Genomic DNA, 19,826 nt, shown 5'->3' on the forward strand with positions numbered 1-19,826 from the left:
AATAATTAAAAAGAGTAATATTACTCTAAGGTTATAAATTTTTCAAACAAACATGTAATGTTTTCTTAAAATAATTCGATGGAAATTTATAATATAATTCAATTGAATTTTGTTTATTCTAAGATACCGTACAAGTGGATCCATGATTAGATAATAAGTTGAATTATTAAACAATAAAAGATTTGTACAACTTAAAAGGAGCAACCGACAGAAAATTGTTGAAAATGAAATGAAGATGTATTAACCCCACCATACAAATATCAGAAGTGAGCCAACAGTACTACCAAAAATAGATTCATGCTAAGCATATATTTAATTCAAGATAATTAAAAATAATAAAAGGAGATCAGGAAAACATCCTACTAAAATAGATTCATGCTAAGCATATATTTAATTCAAGATAATTAAAAATAATAAAAGGAGATCAGGAAAACATCCTACTGACTGATGGTCAAGTGCTCTTCGAGATTATTTTTTTAACGGCTGAATCGAATATTGTCGGATGCACTTAAAGTCTCGCTTTTTCTTTAGAAGTCAGTATTCCCGCTGCCACTTTATATACCAGAACCAAGTGCAAATAAATTAATCATTTTAATATGATACTTAATATATGTAGTGAAATTTTAAGAAAATGATGGACTGAATTGTGTATTTAGAATTAAGAATATATGTAAATATAATTACCATGTACTGAGTAATTGGGAAAAAAAAAAACCCGAATAATCAAGTTTAGTTTAATCTTTTTGTGCTGCTTATGCTTGTCATTCATTTTACATCTTCTCGATTTCGAAGTATTAGAACATCAAATTTATTTTAAGATATGTACTCTTTGATTTGATTTTTAATTATGAAAATAGCTAAGATACACCGATTTCAAAAACGTTGTTTATATTTGTAGTATTACATTTTGATATAAATCATTAAAATATAAATTAAATACCAACCACTATAATTAAATAATCGTTTGATTTCTATTTTAGTGCTTTTGCTTTTAACAATTGCCTAGATTTTATTATATTCTATCTGTTCATTATTTTAATTTATATAAATTTTAAAACACGAGATGTCTTTTCTTATATCCGAAAATACGCAGAAAAGTCCAAGATTCATGTGGAAGGAACCATGCTTAATCAATTTGTCATGATGGCCACTGGGATTGTTACACTGCACATATAAAAATATTTGAATTTACTTTCCAGTATTCGCATTTCTGAAAGGTATCTTATAGACAAATAACAGTTCTGTATCCTTTTCATAGTGATATATCATATATGCTTATTATATACAGACAACTGCTAAGTTAGACATTAACAATCAATTTATCCAAACAAATAGCGGATTCAGATGATAATTTGTACATGATGAACTAAGCAATAAACAAAATGTAGTCACCTGCTGTTAAGAATATGTAAAATTGACTTGCTAATAACAAATGGAACAACAATTAGGCCACTACATGAAGTGAAGTTGATGGATCAATGACCTCTAGCCGAGGTAAACACAAACGATATAGGACTTTAGTCGGTTAAATGTAAACTATTTTAAACAGTGCGCCAATTTGGGAGGCTGCATTGAAATAATATAAATCTACCCTGTGCTGCATACAGAACACCTGAAATACAAACAAAACTTCTTTAGTTTCACTTTTGTGTTTTTAAAGGATTATCTACCTCGGAATACCAGACATATCAAGGATCAGCATCTATTCCACACTCAAAAAATTCTTAAAAGCAAGCTGTTAGTGATACATTTCCCATCCAATATTATTCATGACCAAAGAATTGTGCTGAGAACTAGTGCCTAAATATGCATTTACTGTTGAATAGTATGTGATCTTGTTAGAACTTCCCTGATTATCAACATGGTATCAGAGCTAAATTAGAGCTCGATTTAGATTGGGTTTAGCATTCGAGTTCTCCCACCCCCATTCCCATTTGTTTTAATTCATTTATTTGTTTGTTTGTCTAATTATGTTTTGTTGTAGGGGAGTGTGATCTTGTTGGGGCCTCCCTCTAAACACATCTTAAGGTTATAGATGAGCTGGTTACTCGACAATTACAATTTACAAAGAAGATAACCAAGCCCTTTAATATGTTTCAAAAAGTTTGCATTTTATATAACTGTGAAATCTTGCAACTAAATCATAATGTACAACAGAAACTAAAAGCATCAGAATCTGTTGAAACAAAGGCTGAGAAAGCTAACAGCAATGAGGCCACATTAGTCTTTGTCAAATGCAATGTCAGGGTGCAAGTGTGTTCATTTAGGAAAAAAAGGGAAAAAGGCAAGTACTTGAGAGTTCGTTTTATTGATTAAAAAGTTTAAAGAAGAGAAGAAACACGAGTATTTATCATGTTCCAATTGCAAGTTAAACAAACTACTCAAGAAACAGTCAAAAAATACATACTTTACCATTTCTGAGTAAAAACTAGGAACATGATAAATAAGACGTTCAAACCTAAACCCTATAAGAAGCAAGAGTTTAGTAACCAACCTCTAAATAGCCTTGCTAACTCTGCCAGGAATAAACTAGCCTTTGAAGTCACATATGTATTAGCAATGAATATAGCTAACAATATATAATTTTCCTGATCAACTTAAGATTTCAGATCAAATATCTTCCAAGTCTGCAAAAGATTTAGAAGGAAATTAAACAATCAGCATTATTCAAATGGTTAGAATTATAATAAGAGTTTATTCTGTTTTTTTGTTCATAGATGCTAAGATGTCAAAGTTAAAGCATTTACATTCATGTTAGAAAGTATAAAACATCATATAAGGTTCTTACTTCTCTTCTTTTTCCTTGGCTTAGAAGGTTTCTTTTCTGCGGTAGTCCACAAGATAGATGGTATTAGTGCTTTTTGAGAAGGCAGCTCTGCAATGAAAAGAAGTGTTTGGGCCCAACCAGCATACTTCCCATATTTGCAGACAAACGCCTCTGACACGCGACCATATAACTTAGGCGTCAGGCGGGTGCCGGCAAGCTCTGGGATGAGGTATGTAGTAGCAATCTTCCTCAAACCAGCATGGAGAAAAATTGTATACAAGCGTCAGATATATAACATGGACACAGGAATACAACTGCACAACTTTTTATGTGTGTATCACGTATTGTGTGCCAGCCTATCATATGATAATATGAATTATATATGCCATAATTTATCCATTCTGACACTCATCAGCAGTTCCTTTGTTCTTTTTTATCACAGGTGTTTAACAAGCAGTACTAGCACTGATAATCAGTTCAGTTAAAAGAATGCTCATATTACCCCACTCGGACCTTAGTGCAAAAACTTCACTTGAGAAATGACTAACATAAAATCTGATAGAAAGTTTGGGTGTTACGAAGATTCATGTTGATATTAATGCATCTGTAGTTGCTGTACAGATATAGCTTATTAGCTTCTGGTTACTAAATCATGTAAATTTAGGTTATCATAAAATTGAAGCATTTATTATATTATAATGGTAGCAAACATTTGGATTATTTTCTTCTCATCGCGGACATTGGGATCATTTTCTTATCATCAAGGGAAGTCTTTACTCTTATTAGAGGAGATGCAATCATCTTATCCCAATCAGATATGATGCAGTACATTTGATACCAATTTAGTGTCTTAACCAAGAATCCCGTGTACCTACCCCATCTAGGCAGTGTGTCATTGTTTTCTCAGACTAAATTATATACCATAATATATAGACTTACTGCTATTGAAAACCATCCAATAATTACAAAACAATTTTACAAAAGACTAAAAAAACAAAACCACAGAGGCCAAAAACTCACCTGCCAGACATGAGTATCAACAGGAATAGCATGATGCTGATCTAGAGAGAAGAGAGCAACACATGCAGCTACTTTAGGACCCACACCGGGTAGGGTAGATAGAGCATCAATAGCCATTTGAAGATCCAAGTCACGGAGAGAAGCAAGCCACTCAACTCCTCCTCCAGGCTTTGCTCGCAAAGCATCTACTGTGCGAGTTATGTATTTGGCCCTGGACAATTTGCTAAAAGATATTATGATGATACTCTCATACTCTGCAAATAGCAACTTATGCTCTATAATTGATATGCAAGAGAAACTAATACTTGTAATTTTGGAAACAGAGTAGATTTTAGAGAAAGCAAATGCTGATGGCTGATTTGGCATATGATTTGATAGCTACTTCATGGTTGAGAATGACACTTGCATATCTGATGGGATAGCCCAGGAGTTAAATCTATTAGTCTCGAAGAACGCAATTTAATGCAGAAAAGTAATGATAGATAACATTTTTTTGGTCAGTATCATGATGTATAATAATCAGTTGACTCACTATCACTAATCACCCAGCACTCAACAGCTTAGTTTACCATAGCAGCCCTCATACATTCTCTTTTCAATCCCAGACCAACATATCATCTTAAAATATAAGAGGATCAAACTACATTAAAAGTCTAATCCTCATATCATTTTGTTTCTTTCTTGACTAATAGACAATTATAAATCCAAATACTCCTGAACAGTATATGTATGTTAGTTATATATACGAGTCCTATCTTAAAAGTTGAAACTCATGAGTAGAGGAAACAATAGATACACACTGATTTATGTTCATATGTACATGAATAATGATCTTTCTTGCAAAATTTAAATCAACTACAATGTTGTGACCTATTCCAACCGTTAAATTCTATACTTGAGTAGTCATAATTCTAATAATGTGATAAAGTAGATCAGGTATATCATTGAAAGTAATAATAGAGCAACTTAGGGACTTGATATAAGGTATCATCAAGATACTTAAAGTGAGGCAAAATGACAGCAGCTAACCAGAGCTTAGCAGAGCATGTACTCATGCATTTAGCTCAAGTGTGAGTCGCACCTAGGCACTCACTTGAGTCTAACAAGGCTTATATACAAACTTATAATTTCAACGTTCATTAAGTCCTGGAAGTAACAATGAGTTTTGTGCTGACAAATCCCTATTATTCACTCTCATATCAATAGTATCACTTTAAGTTCCTAAGAGAATGTTTTTATCTTACTACGTATTTCAAAACAAGTAGAGCAAAAGAACACCTCTTATGTTACCTAATGTTGTAAAAACAATCATTTCCTGATTATAATTCCACACTGCCATTATACAGTAATTTCAAAATTTTGGCTCACGTAGAAAAATTACTAACAAATCATATAAACCAATATGAACAAAATGAACTCTCTACCACATTCTGGTATCATCAAAACAACACTGGTATCATCAAAACAACAGTAAAGAAACAAGCGAAACGAGTGCACAAAAACAAACCTGTATCCAAAACCAGCCACTCGAAGCTCTTCTTCAGAAACGATCGATAACCTATCCAAAGTAGGAAACTCATAAAACCTAAATCCCTCAACAGTCCCCAAATAAACCCCTAACCCCGAAATGAAATCAACCATTTGAGTAATCCTCTTAATATTATTATTCGAAGAACAAATAAACTGCAGAAGACACTCCAGTGGGTCCTGTCTAAGCACTCTAGCACCTCCCAAATAAGGTGCTAACTGAGCAAACCTCGAATCCGAACCCGAAAACTCCTCCCACAAATCACTCAAACAAATACCCACATTCAAGAAATCCAACAACGCCAACTTAGCATCAAAGACCCCATCTTTTGAGTGATGAAAGCAAGCAGCAATATCACCATTGTCAAGGTGCTTGAGGGACACCAAGTGGGACCCCACAGCCCCTGTGAACTCAAGTGGGCCAGTCTGCTTCCACCTGAATGTTTGGCCAGTGGGGAAAGTGAGGGGCAAGAAAAGCTCGGATTTTGAGATGTTGAGTGGGACCCATTTGGGGGAAATTGAAGATGGGGGTGTTGTTAAAAGGGCTCTTTTAGGGTTCTTGGATGAATTTTGTGAGAAGGGTTGTTTGGTTTTTAGGGTTTGTGGAGATGAAGGGGGTGGTGTTGAAGGTGAGGATGAAATGGGTGTTGATCTCTTCTTCATAATTGGGTGAAATCTTGTGAGTGATTGCAGTAAACAACCTCTCAAATTTGAAATTAGCATGAATCCGAGCCAAGTGCTCTGCTGCATACATATCCTAAATTTCTAATAATTTCTGTAAAAGTTGTAATCTTTTTCTTTATTTAATAGTAAATTTAATAGTAAATAATGATATAATAACATGATTGCATTGCCACTTCATTTATCTTTTTGAAAATTTTCAGATTTAAATTCATTGATTTTATCTAGTTCATAATTTAACCGATAAAATAGAATAAAATAAATCATACTCCTTCCGCCCTCTAGATTGTTTATATTGGGGCACACACATTTTACTACTTTCATAAAATATAATTTGATATATCATTTAAAAAAATTCTTTAAATAAATATTTAATGTTTAATTTTTTATAACTTTTTTATTATAGATTATAAAATTATGTTATATATGCGTGTGTCGAGTAATGAAAAAAGCTGCAAAGAAACAATGATCAACGGGTAGTTGATGACAATGCTGAAAAAATATGTTAAGTCCATAGAAATTGATACAATAGTATTCCACCAATCTTCTATATTCAGTCCCTTTTTTAGTTTTGTATTATATTCTGTTTTTTTTTTCGGTCCAGCTTTGAGTCTTAAAATCTTGAGCTAAATTTTATTATACACATAAGTTTTATATTTAATATTTTTTGATAATCTTTTTACATAAACAAATATATTTATATATTTGATATCTTTCTTTTTCTTTCCATTGTCCAATATTTTTATTATGTTTATTATTTTAAAATGTAATATTTTTCTTCCTTCTATTAAATAATTTATTTACTATACTTTTATACCGACTTTGTTTCTTTTAGATTCCAAAAGTTTTAAGTATCTATTTTTTCATTCATACTTTGATTTTAATGAATTTTACATGTATACAAAAGTACTAGTTGAATATAATATAATTACAAAAATACTATTTGAATATAATGTAGTTGAATATAATATAGATATGTTTTATTTAACATATATTTGTTGTTGATATTAATAACAGATATGCTGTTTTTCATTGAAAGATAATAACAGATATGTTGTTAAAACTAAAATATGAATGATAAAATAGAAATTTTAAAATTTTGAAATAAAAGATAAATAAATTCATTTAGAAAAATACAGTAAATAAATTATCTAATAGAAAGAAAAAAATGTCAAATTTTAAAAAGATATATATATATATATATATATATAAATATATTGGATAATAGAAAAAAAAGATATCAAAATATAAATATATTTGTTTATATAATAAAATTATTAAAAAGTGTTAAATACATAATTTATGAGTATAATAATATGTAGCGGAAGACTAAAGACTCAAAGTTAGAAAGAGAAAAACCAGAGTACTATATAATACAAAATTAAAAAGGGACCGAATACGTGGAATCCACATCATTGTGTGCATATTTCGGGCATCTTTATGTATCTCTTTGTGCATATTATGTGCATCTTTATGTATCAGTTTATGTGGAGTCTGAAAATTATGTGAACACCTTCATGTTGAACTAGCACTGTCATTATATTATCACAGTCGGATCACAAAAGATCAAAATGAAGCATGACAATAATCTTACATTTATAAGATTCATTTCCGGTACAAGATTCAAACAGGATACAGTAGGCGGATAAAACTATATTAAACACACATTAAAACAAAAACCTGTCACCAAGAAAGATAAGATGAAGAACAAAACTCTAGCATCAACTTTGAGTTCTATCTGGGCAATGTGATGTCAGCAAGATCCTCTCTGTATGGAATAGCATAGTCCAATTCGAATACATCATTCGATTCAGCAGTCTTTGTAGTGTCGATGAACGTGCTAGTGGTATCCTTTCGGAACATGAGGTAGATCACAGAAATTATGTAGACGGCAATGAAGGGAAAAACTATGATTCCTATTAATACATTTGCAACTTTTGGCAAGTTATTGTCAGTTATCCAACCAACAAAGGCTGTGATCAAGTAGTATATGTTGATGCCAATGATTCCGAGTCCTAGTGTCCATGAAAAAACAATTATCTGCATGCAAGAACAGTTGAGTGAAGATTAGAGCTAAGATTATGTCTACATTATCAGGGTTGTACCACCAAACTTGAACGGTAGACTATATCTAAACAACAAGTTCTTGCGCATTGCGGAAATGTGCATTGTGGTCCTAAGCAAAGATTTTATGGTGTAGAACCGGCCAATTTAGCCATAAGAACTTACATATATTGAGTTTATGTGAGGCCCCATCTTTAACTTGCTGCTACTGAACTTAAGCAGAGGAATCAGAGCGAAGGGGAGCTCAAACGACAATATCATCTGCAAATCATAGACTTATAAGATTTAAGCAATGCGTAAAATGCATGACATACTTTAGACTAAAGTGACACATATTTTGAATGTGCTTGTGCGTTCATTATGGTATTGTGTTTCATATTAGTGAATAGTTGTGTTATTTTATAGTCCATTTTAGAACACAAACCGATGCAATGATGATTAGGCGACCAGCTCCTGATGCTCCCCCAATGATTGAAACAATGAGACTCGGGGTGATAGCAATCAACCTAGTCACCAGGTTTCTAATCCATGTCTTCATCTTCAAGTCAATGAACCCCTAATTAAAAAATAAAAATGAAGTTATCATGAGTTGTGACTGAAATCCAAGTAAAAACTTTTATATCAAGACTACCATAATGATATTAAAATTCCAAACCTGCATAATGTATTGTCCAGCATAAGTTCCTGTGATGGTTGAACTCTGACCCGAAGCCAGTAAAGCAATTGCGTACACAGTAGAACTTGATTTTCCCAACACATTCTGTTCGGTAAGCATAGTATGTTGAATTAGTTAGACTTAAATCTTAACTTAAATGTTAAAACTATCAACACAGACAAAAAAATGATATGGACCTTGAGCAGGAAAGAGGCAGAATTAAGAGTTATATCACCGCATCTGTCCAGGTTATCCTGTGACATATTTGGTGAATTGCAAACAGAACCAGTTACAGAAATGACTGCAACATTGATTAGAAATGCTACGAACAAAGCAAATCCGCTCTCTATTAAAAAGTATCTGCAGGCGTCCTGCAATGATAATAAATAAAGGGTTGGTCAAGTGAGATACACCTGAAAATTCAACTCAACTTTGCATGTATTAAAGTAATGTTGGTGCTTAGTGCTTACATTAATTCCACGGACAGAGTTTGGTATCTTTCTGGAGAGCACAAGAGCTGAATGCAGAAACAAGTTGTGCCTGTTGACAAAGTATATTAAGATGAGCACAAATGTAAATGTAAATGTAAATTTGTTTGTAGAATCATATACAGTATTATGTATGAAGATAATGAAGAATTTTCTTACGGCATGACAAGAGCACCCAGTAGAGCAATGGCATCACTGGTTGCACCTTGGCCAGAAAGCTTAGGAATAAACATTCCCTTAATCACATCTTGTGCAGGAGGCTTCACATAACTCAGTTCTCCAAAAAAACAGGCAGCCATGACGAATACTAATATGGATATCAACAACTCCAGCTTCCTCACCTGCATGATACACATAAATAGAATCCAATCGGATGAATCATACATGTGCTCTTCTTGTTTCTTCCAACATAAAACTATTTATACGAAGAACTAATAGATTGCGTATTTGCATTATTTTGATCAGCATTGGTATAACTTTAGTCAATAAAATTACCCCGTATCTTTGAAGACCAAGAAGTAGAAGTGTACTGCAACCAGTACAGAGGACTCCGACCCAAACTGGTATGTTAAACAATATGTTCAGGGCAAATGCTGTCCCAATCACTGCAATTAACAAAGAGAATACATTAGTTTTGCTGTTATGAACATCTAGCTTAAAGAAACTTAAATATGATGTGTGTGTAAATCAAATAAAACTGTTAGAATTGTAAGACAATGCTAAAAGCCATGCCTTCAGGAATATCTGCAGCAATGACAGCAAGTTCTGCTAATAACCAGAGGCAATATTTCACAAAAAATGGGTACTCTGCCTTGCACAACTCTGCTAGATGTTTTCCTGTAAAATGTAGAATTTTTTTTTATTAGCTTAGTCCAACACTATGCACTTTGGTATGTTCTGTAATGATTAAACCGTGCAGATTTTAAGGTCTTGTCCAAATATGAATGTGTATTACCAGTGGCGACTCCAAGATTAGCGGCAAGGGACTGTATAATGAGTGCGAAAATCAGACCAATGAGAATGACCCACAGCAGCTGAAAGCATGGAGATCGTTAGTACTAATCTGTATGGTTCATTGGTTCATAATACTAGTCAGAGTCCATGCATATCGTGCTCGATTCAACGTGTAAGTGTCTGGAAATGGTCTCGTCTTGAAATAAGAGTAAGGTTACATATATGAAGGCCTTGAACTGAACTTTATTATTACTATTTAGTAAATATTATCTATCTTGTAATTATAATAAAAATGTTGTTTCAGGAGTGTATAATCATTGTGCCTTCAAATAATTCTTCGGAAAAATGATAAAATATCCATCAAAGGACTGCTGATCTTGTGTAGGTTCATAATCACACAGAACTGCTGGTGTGCATACCTCATATCCATGATCTGCTCCTGCTTGCATATCCGTTTCCACTGAAAATCATACACAATACACAAAGTTAGTGTTATTTTGATCATACACATAATGTTTCAGAATCAAACAAAAGATACTAACAATTTCCAGGGTCCAGATAAGCCAAAGAAACAAGAAAACCCGGTCCAACATATGCAAAAAAGTTCATCCATCCCGGCTTCTTCTGTTGATCAAAGGATACATTGTATTAGTGACCATTTGACTGCTAACTTAATTATAATGCACACAACATGATAGCATAAATAGTAAAAATGAGGAATGGTAAAAAATGGTGACAGACCTGGCTCTTTTGAGCTTCAGGGTCCATGTTGTCGACGTCGAGGGCCGCTATGCGGTTGCTCCCTCCCACCTGATGTTGCTGCTGCAAGCTTCCCATGGCCTAATTGTATGTGTTAAAGTGTTACAATGTTTATGGAAGGCTGATGAAACTGGCTTATGAAGAGGCTTAGAGTATGTAGTATATTTATAGTGCAGAAGTGAGGGTGTTTGAACATAGATTTGTCTAGGCATGAACAATGATTTTTATTTTTGTAGTCTATCCATTTTCTTGCATTCAGACTCTGTCAGGCTTCAGCTTAAGAGAAAACACTATTCCCTTAATTAATTAATACTCCTTTTTTCACATATGTCAGTGTATATATGAAACCGTCCTCATATTTGCTTTTTTTATTTATTCAACTTTTAAGTTTGTAATTTGTTCAAATCAATCCCTGCTACTGCTGTTACTCACAAAAACTCCCGCATAAAGTCATAGAAAATGTGCATTCATCATTACTTTGAATATGAATAAAATCATAGAAAATGATTATTTTGTTCCGGTTAAAACACCTCATCTGCATCTTTCAGATAATATTTAATTATAATTTACACCTGAATATTCCGTCAAATGATATTTGTTAGTACACTGTGTTATGATTTTCTGTACACATCCACAAATATATATGAAATTTGTAAAATTATTACATTATTAAATGATTAACCGATTCTTTAATATTTCTTATCAAATTCGAGTTCAATATATATTATTCAGCCTAACTAATTCATATTTCTTACCAAATTCGGCTCTTCCATTTATTGCCTAAACCGATTAAGTCATATTTATTCCCGAATTTGAGTCTGAAATTCTGTATTCGGATCTTGCCAATTGAGTTGCATCTAAATTCTACAGGCTCAGGGTCTAAACTGCACATAGTGAAGACTTTGAGGTTTCATTTATAAGAAGAAAAGTCCAAGGACATTTGGTGTCCAGAGGGGGATTACTGTAGCTTCGTATAGTATACAATCCATATTTTATATCCACATATAAATTAAATCAAACTTTATATAAAAATCGATCATCAGATCTTCTCTTTGATAAGAACAAGTGAATATAATTTGTGAAGTAATATTTATATGATGATGACGCAAATGTTAACTCCCTCAGTCAACACCTCCCCTTTCTCTAATTATATTTTAAATAAAATAATTAATCTTAATTCACTTCTTGACTTGTTCTTTCAATACAAAGGTGATATATAAGAAAAGGTGGACAAGAAAATAACGTGAGATGATCATTTTTTTTGTATTCTTTATATTTTTAAGATATTACCTTGCCTAATTTCCTTTTTGCTGGTCATTTCACAATTCCAATTATATATATCTGTTCCCTTGGAATGCACTCCAATTTTGTTAATATTAGGCAATTTTAACTTATCTGTGTAAAAATATAATTACCGAGCCACTAATTAAGTAATTATAGAAACCTATAGATTATAGCACCTTTCCAGACATTTTGGATTATAGTTTTGGAAGCTTTTGAATATAAAAATGATAAATTTTCAGTTGTTAGAAATGAAAGCAACGGGGGTATAGTCTGAGGAGCTAACGTATGAGATAGCATGAGGCATGCACTTGTTATTCGTTTTCTTGTATATATTTGTAAATGTGCACAAATATGAATCATGCTGTTTTTTAGAGTCAGTTTATATTATTGGGGTGGTTAACGGAATCATGATCATCTTTTTTGAAGCAAAAGGATTTTATTACGTGGATAAATCAGCCAAGATACAATTCTGAACTTCAGTAGGAATATCACTCATACAGAATACTCAGTCGGGACAATGAGCAGCCATATTAGCAGACCGTTTTACAAAAAACAAATTAACATGTTCTAAATTTGCTAGAAGATCCCGACACTCCTGAATAATCCCCCCGTCGGTATTATCTTAATTAGAGCATCTCCAACGCTAAAGATGAAACTATTAGCTAAAAACATCATCAGCTAAAAAAAATTTGAGCCTGTAAAGAATTTTGCTCCAATGGATATTAGCTAAAACCATTAGCTATATTCAAAATATTATTTTAAATGTTAATTATAAATATACAATAAAATAATTTACTTAGTTTTTATTCTATATTATTGAAAAAATAATAATATCTTTAATAGATAATGATCAATTATAATATTTAACATTTTTATATTATTATATTATAATTTTAAAAAATTTGATTGAAAATAAAGTAACATTTTCACATAACAATATTATTTGTAAAAAAAATAAATAATACATCTATACTTGCAATAATAATAATAATACCTTAAATATTTCAATTTAAATATTATAAAAATGATTTAGGTAGAATGTTATATGCTTTAAATAAAAATAAAATAAAATTTAGAAGGGTAAGAATAAAAGTTAGTGCTAAAGATTTTAAGCTAATTATCTTTTGATAAAACGGGTTTGAAAGAATTAAAATAAGAAGTTAATTAATTTTTTATTTAATATAGATGAAAATAAAAAATATAACTAATAAAAACATATATACTGATACTATTATAATAATAAAAACTTAAAAAAACTAATTAACAAAAATTACTTGTATCATGTAAAACATTTACTAATTTTCTTTGTTAAAAATTCATAATTAACGTTAAATAACTATATAAGTTATTATATTAGTTTTATTATATTATTTTTATTATATTATTTATTTGTTAAAAATTTTTTTACACTTAACAATACATTAGATTAAATTATAAAATTAAAAAGTTATACAAATATATATAATAGAATTATAATATTATAATACATATATAATATAATATAGACATATAGGTTGGAGCAAGTTTAAATTTTTTTTGAGTTAAATTTTAAAAGAAAATGACGTGGATATGATATAGCTGACAGACTTGGTTCAGCAAATGTAGCGTGCTTAATTCTCGGCATCTAAAAATATTGCTAACAGGCGTCTGCGTTGGAGTGATGTTTTTTTTACATATTAGGTTTATGGGCTGACACATAGATTTTAAAGCTAACAGGCGAGGTGCGTTGGAGATGCTCTTAAGTTGTTTTTAAAGAATAGGTTCATGATTAGCTATAATATAACTCATGTTTGTGATAATGTGTATATATGTGATTAGCAGATGATTTTTGTTTTTGTTATTGAACAGTATCTAGACTGAACAATAATATTTTGATGATGCTGATTGAGAAACTAATAATTGGATTTTATCTTGCAAATTACCGAGTATTTGATAATCCATCTTCATCCTTTTGTAATAGGATGATAAAAAATTGATATAATTTTTTCAATATTTTTCAGAATTTTATTATAAATAGGAGGTTTTAATTCGGGCTGCTTTGAATAGTTTTCTTGAACATATAGTTTAATGATTTGGCAAAAATATATTTTACTTCGAATAATTTTCTTGAACATATTATAGCTCAAGATAAGATAAAATATATCCTTCACTAGACGAAGAATATTAATGAAAAACCTTACCACAAATGCCCACCAAAAACATATTAGCATTAGCAGAAACAAAAAATGGAAATTGAACTATAAATACATTACATTTGTAGTTGTGTACCATTTATTCTTTAAACCGTTACTCGAATATCCTCACCAGCTGAAGAAGAATAATGGACAATCTACCCACCATTATCAAGAAAGAAGACTATCCACCAGTATAAAGAACGATGAAGTGACAATAAAAAGGGAAATTGAGCTATAAAATCATGAAATCTGGGCAACAAACATTATTTATTTAAATCATGACTCAATTATTTGACATGTCTCCATGAAAATAAACGCACTCAACATGTCCAGCTTACGAGTCTGGACTAAGGTGTGAGGATGTATCCATGCCTTATTGCCCTAAACTAAAAGAAATATAGAGACCTTACCCAAATCCATATACTCAGTGTCCCCGAGAGGCGAGACATGGTGCTGTTTTAGCAATTACCAACCTCTCTATCAATAGCTCGTTACCAACCTCTCTATCAATAGCTGCTACTAGCACTCGTCTATATAGTCCTCAACTCCTCATGACTACCCCAGCCTGCAAATAACATAATGAATCAGAGGTTTTTGTCTAGGAGGGAAGAGCAATAACTTTGTGGTTAAATTCGGCACCTGACAGTTTTGCTGTGTCAAATTCATCCCGAACGGATGGTATTTGAGTAACTGTTGTTCAATGACAAAAATTTGTGAAACTGCTAAATATTACATATTACATTTATAACCGCTACTTTACAACAAGTATAGCATAGTCCCCATATAAGCAGAAACAGTATAGTCGGCCAAAACTGATTATAAAATTTGCCGGCCACCTGTTCGATGAATCATGTATACTTTAGAACCATCCACTGATCCACTGAAGACTGGCAATAACAAACAATCAAAAAGAAAGTAAGATGAATGTAGAAATCCTACAGCAGAGAGCCTGTTAAGAACATACAATTAAAGGATAATCATTTCTGTGACTGCGTCATTCCGAGCTAGATTTTTCAATATCCTCCATATAAGCACACACAGGTAGAAAAAGTCAGCAAGAACTAATTATTGATCATGCAGGCTTCCTTTTAGATGAATAATGTATACATTAAAACTATCCATTGAAAACTTGAAATAACGACTAATCCAGAAGGTAAAGTAACATGAATGTATCTCAGTCCTGTAACTAGTTCTACTTTTGTTTCTTTTTATTTCAAAATTTTAGCAACAAATTTATTTTTGGACTACATAATCAGATGCTGCCAGATATATCTGGCCCCCACCGCCCCACCCACCAGATAGTGCAGCAATACAAAGGGAATGTGCTACAGTATGATGTCATAATATACTGGACAGAAGAAACTACTGTGTTTGGCATTAATAAGCAAGGATTTTGGGTTAAGATAAGTTGAGATCAAAGCAGACTGAGCAGTCATCGCAAACCATACAGCTACGTTAACCAGTTTCTTACTATGCCAAGTTAAACTGATAGATCTGAAGTTTTAGACCACCTATAGACTAATGATGAGGGAGTTGTTTCTAGTCAAAGCGGTCAACTCTACGCAATGTGTTTTGATCACTAAACTCATGATTATGGACTATCACTATGCACACAACTGGGGAGGAGTAGCACATAAAACATAGATATGTATGATGTATCAGAAAAAACTCATAAACAAGCCTCAAAATGCCGACCACTTGTTGAGGTCAATTATATATAGCATATACTTTATATCCTGCACCCATAAACATCGTCAAGTATGAAACATCTAGAGAATACACGTAGAAAGATATACAGATAAAAGATCAAAAACTCAAAAACAGGTAATTATGCATATTTGGAAGTAATAATCATTTGAAAAGAAAGCTGTATATTAATGTCAACTATCCAGATGAGCAATTCTGTAGATTGTTATAGTCCCTACAGTTCAGATCACTTATTAGTTTAAAAACTTCATATCAGTTAGCGAGAACAGAAAATGTGGTTTAATACCTAAACTCAATGGTGCCAATTCTATAAATATCTTCCAGAAAAACTATAAAAAGGTAGTTTCCAACCCAAAACATACTGTAAACATATAAACACTCTGGACATTAGGAGCCTTGCCTGTTCTCCAGACAATTCCAGTCCAAAGTTGAGGCAAGTATCTGAAAGTTTATATTAGGGCGAAGTGCTAGCAAAGATTCCACAATGAACATGCGGTTAAAAGCTATTATGGCCTCGTAATACAAAACCAGTTCTTATAACAACCCCGAATTATCCGTATTTAATAACTTCTTTTTTTCTTGTTCATAATGTATTTGCTTTTAAGCTCATATATCATCTTCTTTAGAGCTACAGCTGTGTATCAACCGTTGAACAAATTTTAAGATATATAAAGCCAATATTTGGCCGATTAAGAGCACAAAGAATATGGGATAACTAAATTCTTCATTATATCCTGAAAGATGTGTTCTGTGTTCATGTCGTAACTTGTAGCTAAAGGGGAGAATGCTAATAGCATGTTCTTGATACAGTACATCTTATATCTTGTATGATCAAATCAGATCATCAAGTACTAAAGCAAAGAGTTCGAAAACAAATGTTAGCCCCTTAGTCAAGTACAAGGAACAATTGATGGCAAAGAACACAATCACTGAGCATTAACTGATAATTTTTTAATGAATACTTACCTTTCCTGTTCTCACCTGCAGCACCAAAGGTATCAAGTTGTATATATTGTCATATAAAGCTAGCGATATAATGACAGGTACATTTTTTTATGTCAAACTTCTAACCGAGTATAGATTTTGGCTCTTAATTGGTTTGAATAGCATCACATCCCTACATCTCATCTTGATTCCTTCTTCTATCCGTCGACACAATTTCACATCTAACAAATTAGCCTGACCTTCTGATTTCAGCAGATCGCAGACCAATCTGTAGGTATATTCCCTCGGAATTGAACCGCTTTCCACCAACTGAACAAGAGAATCCCATGACTCCTTTACTCTTCCTGCTTCACACAGGGCATGTATTATTGGAGTATAAGAACTTGTAGTAGGCAAACCATGATTTTGGTTTTGCATCTTCTGCAACATATCAATAGCTTTATCAATCTCATTAACTGCACTGTAGTATCTAATGAATGAGTTGTAAGTAACTCGATTAGGGGCACAGCCCCTTTTGATCATATCATCATATAGTTCTACTGCCCTTTCAATTCGATAAGTTTTGCAACACCCGTCAATGAGACAGTTGTAAGTCACAACATCAGGAACAAAGCCTTTGAATAGCATAATCCGAAATAAATGATTTGCTTCCCACAATCTTCTCCTAATGGCTTTCCTACAGCCAGTTTGCAAACTATACTTACAATAAGCACTAATCAAAATGGTATATGTATACGTATCAGGCGGACACCTAAACCCCGGTAATTCCATCTGCTCCAACAAAAACTTGGCTTTTCTAAAATTCCCAACTCTACAAAGAGCATTAATAACTGTATTATACGCATAAACATCCTGCTTACAACGAAACTGCTTCATCCGATAAAACGCCTCCAATGCCTGATCCGCCAAACCCTCTTCACCCAGAACTTTAATCAAACACGTCACCGTTGCAGTTGTGACCAGCCCACCACCCCCTCTCCTCGACATCTCCTTAAGAAAATCCCAAAACAATTTCATATTATTCCCTTTAGCCAACACACAAGCCATCTCTCTACAAGTCATTTCATCATGCTGAAACCCAAATCGCCTCTCGACCCAATTGTAAAATCCCACCGCATTCTTCAACCCTCGCTTCACCTCCCCAAAATCTCTATACTCCGCCGGACCAACAACACGGACACCCTTACTAGCCCTACTCATTTCATCCCCAAGGTTCCTCTGCTTAAGAGGAGCCCGATGTCGAAAACCCTTCTGACACCCAACAGACCGCGGGGACTGGAAGAATAACCTAGGTACCCATCTCAGGATCTCAGATACCACCTCAACACTCAATAACTGATCACTACTAGTAGTGCCATTTGATGCCACATCAAAAGGGTAGTTCTTAATCATGGCAGCCATTACTTGGTTTACGAAACGAGCCCTAGTCAAGGGTTCCATTGTAGCTTTACTTAACATCATCTACATACTATTTGCTACTGTTCTACTAGTACTAAATTGCATACTTGAGTTATGTGATTGAGTAAACAGTTAATTGATTTCCAGGAGATTTTGATAGCTAATTAGGAGGTGTAATTAAACAATCACGAAATCAAATAAATAGCTAATCAGAGCCAGGTTTAAATTACCATGTAATGGAGATTGTTGAAGCTTCAGTACTGAGACGCATGGAGTTTCTTTAATTCCACTCGCTCTGTTCATTGTCTGTTCACTGTTAAAACTTAAAACCATAACCCGGCCCAACCAAATAACCCATGTCATAATCTGGCCCAGTGAATGTTGTCTTGTAATTGTTAGTAGCAACCCGGTTATATAATTTGTAATTTATTATATTTGAATTTTAATATTATTTTATTAATATTTTAGTGTTAATGAGTTGAATTTTAATTAAATTATATTAACCAACTGATTAAATATTTTCACAAAAATTTAACTTTTACAATTTATTGTCTATTTATAATTATTTTTCTACTATTAATATGTGATAATTTATTATTCAATTAATTTTAAATTAGATTTTTCACATTTCGTATATCTTCATATGTATGAAAAAAGATATTTATCGTATAACAGTTTGGAGTTAGAAAGTGTTGCGTAAAAAAAGTTATCTAAAGATTCTTGTTAAAAAAAATTAAAAATTAGATATTTATAATTTTATTTTTAACATCATTATAATTTTTTTAAATAAAATATTATATGATAATGTATTGTCATGAGTGATTTTAGTATTTAAAACTATTTAACAATGTAAGAATAATAGACCTCCACAATGTTGTAGACTTATAGTCTTAGAGGGAGAGTATCAAACCAAAATATATAACTGAAAAATTGGGTCACAAATTATACCCATGTTGACTTATTATAGTATAATATAGATTATTATTATGGTGCACAGTTTTTGTTTTTTATTTTTAACTTAATTTTTGGAAATTTATTCACATTTAGACCATCACGTTTTTTGTATGGATTTAGACGCTCGGCTTTTTTTTAAGAGAAGCTAAGAATTCGATAAAATACTCGAATTTAGCCGGTACAAATATTTGAATTGCCAATTATAGCATCTATAATATGATTGTGAGACAGAAAATGAACCAAACAAATACCCGTTTGTTTTCAAATCATTTAACACATAAATTATATAAACTTTTTAATTTAAGAATATCAGAATCATATCTCAAACAATTAAATCTACATTAGTTATGAACACATAACATCACAATTGGCTTTCATGTATGCACCATCGCCTGATTTTCAGCACAATATCCAGAACTATTAGTTATATCAATTAATATTGGAACAAC

General features: G+C 32.3%; 3 protein-coding genes across 7 annotated transcripts; all 3 read right to left on the reverse strand.

The window, feature by feature from the left end:
* Positions 1 to 1,293: 1,293 nt before the first annotated feature.
* Positions 1,294 to 6,091, reverse strand: LOC108215736 (N-glycosylase/DNA lyase OGG1). Of its 2 annotated transcripts, XM_017388292.2 has the most exons (5): positions 5,295 to 6,090; positions 3,788 to 3,998; positions 2,789 to 3,011; positions 2,495 to 2,627; positions 1,294 to 1,612 (listed from the first exon to the last, which is right to left on the reverse strand). In XM_017388292.2, the coding sequence occupies exons 1-4, from the start codon at positions 6,062 to 6,064 to the stop codon at positions 2,611 to 2,613; spliced, it is 1,221 nt and encodes a 406-aa protein (XP_017243781.1). In that variant the 5' UTR covers positions 6,065 to 6,090; the 3' UTR covers positions 1,294 to 1,612; positions 2,495 to 2,610. The 2 variants fall into 2 exon arrangements, with proteins under 2 accessions (XP_017243781.1, XP_063948731.1); XM_064092661.1 differs by lacking the exons at positions 1,294 to 1,612; positions 2,495 to 2,627 and having other exon boundaries at positions 2,879 to 3,015; positions 5,295 to 6,091.
* Positions 6,092 to 7,567: 1,476 nt separating this feature from the next.
* On the reverse strand, positions 7,568 to 11,066 carry LOC108215735 (metal transporter Nramp6.1). Its single transcript, XM_017388291.2, has 13 exons — positions 10,898 to 11,066; positions 10,699 to 10,780; positions 10,576 to 10,616; positions 10,158 to 10,236; positions 9,935 to 10,039; positions 9,698 to 9,807; positions 9,362 to 9,543; positions 9,185 to 9,254; positions 8,912 to 9,085; positions 8,715 to 8,819; positions 8,484 to 8,615; positions 8,225 to 8,320; positions 7,568 to 8,035 (listed from the first exon to the last, which is right to left on the reverse strand). The coding sequence occupies exons 1-13, from the start codon at positions 10,991 to 10,993 to the stop codon at positions 7,730 to 7,732; spliced, it is 1,578 nt and encodes a 525-aa protein (XP_017243780.1). The 5' UTR covers positions 10,994 to 11,066; the 3' UTR covers positions 7,568 to 7,729.
* A 3,518-nt stretch (positions 11,067 to 14,584) lies between these two features.
* On the reverse strand, positions 14,585 to 18,737 carry LOC108215928 (pentatricopeptide repeat-containing protein At1g77405). 4 transcript variants are annotated; one of them, XM_064092482.1, is made up of 3 exons: positions 17,047 to 18,737; positions 15,013 to 15,209; positions 14,585 to 14,938 (listed from the first exon to the last, which is right to left on the reverse strand). In XM_064092482.1, the coding sequence occupies exon 1, from the start codon at positions 18,484 to 18,486 to the stop codon at positions 17,134 to 17,136; it is 1,353 nt and encodes a 450-aa protein (XP_063948552.1). In that variant the 5' UTR covers positions 18,487 to 18,737; the 3' UTR covers positions 14,585 to 14,938; positions 15,013 to 15,209; positions 17,047 to 17,133. The 4 variants fall into 4 exon arrangements, with proteins under 4 accessions (XP_063948552.1, XP_063948550.1, XP_017244051.1 ...); XM_064092480.1 differs by having other exon boundaries at positions 15,013 to 15,245; XM_017388562.2 differs by having other exon boundaries at positions 15,013 to 15,260.
* Between the last annotated feature and the right edge of the window lie 1,089 nt (positions 18,738 to 19,826).

The sequence above is a fragment of the Daucus carota genome, chromosome 4, assembly GCF_001625215.2.
Source record: "Daucus carota subsp. sativus chromosome 4, DH1 v3.0, whole genome shotgun sequence".
In the NCBI taxonomy this organism is placed as follows: Eukaryota; Viridiplantae; Streptophyta; class Magnoliopsida; order Apiales; family Apiaceae; genus Daucus; species Daucus carota.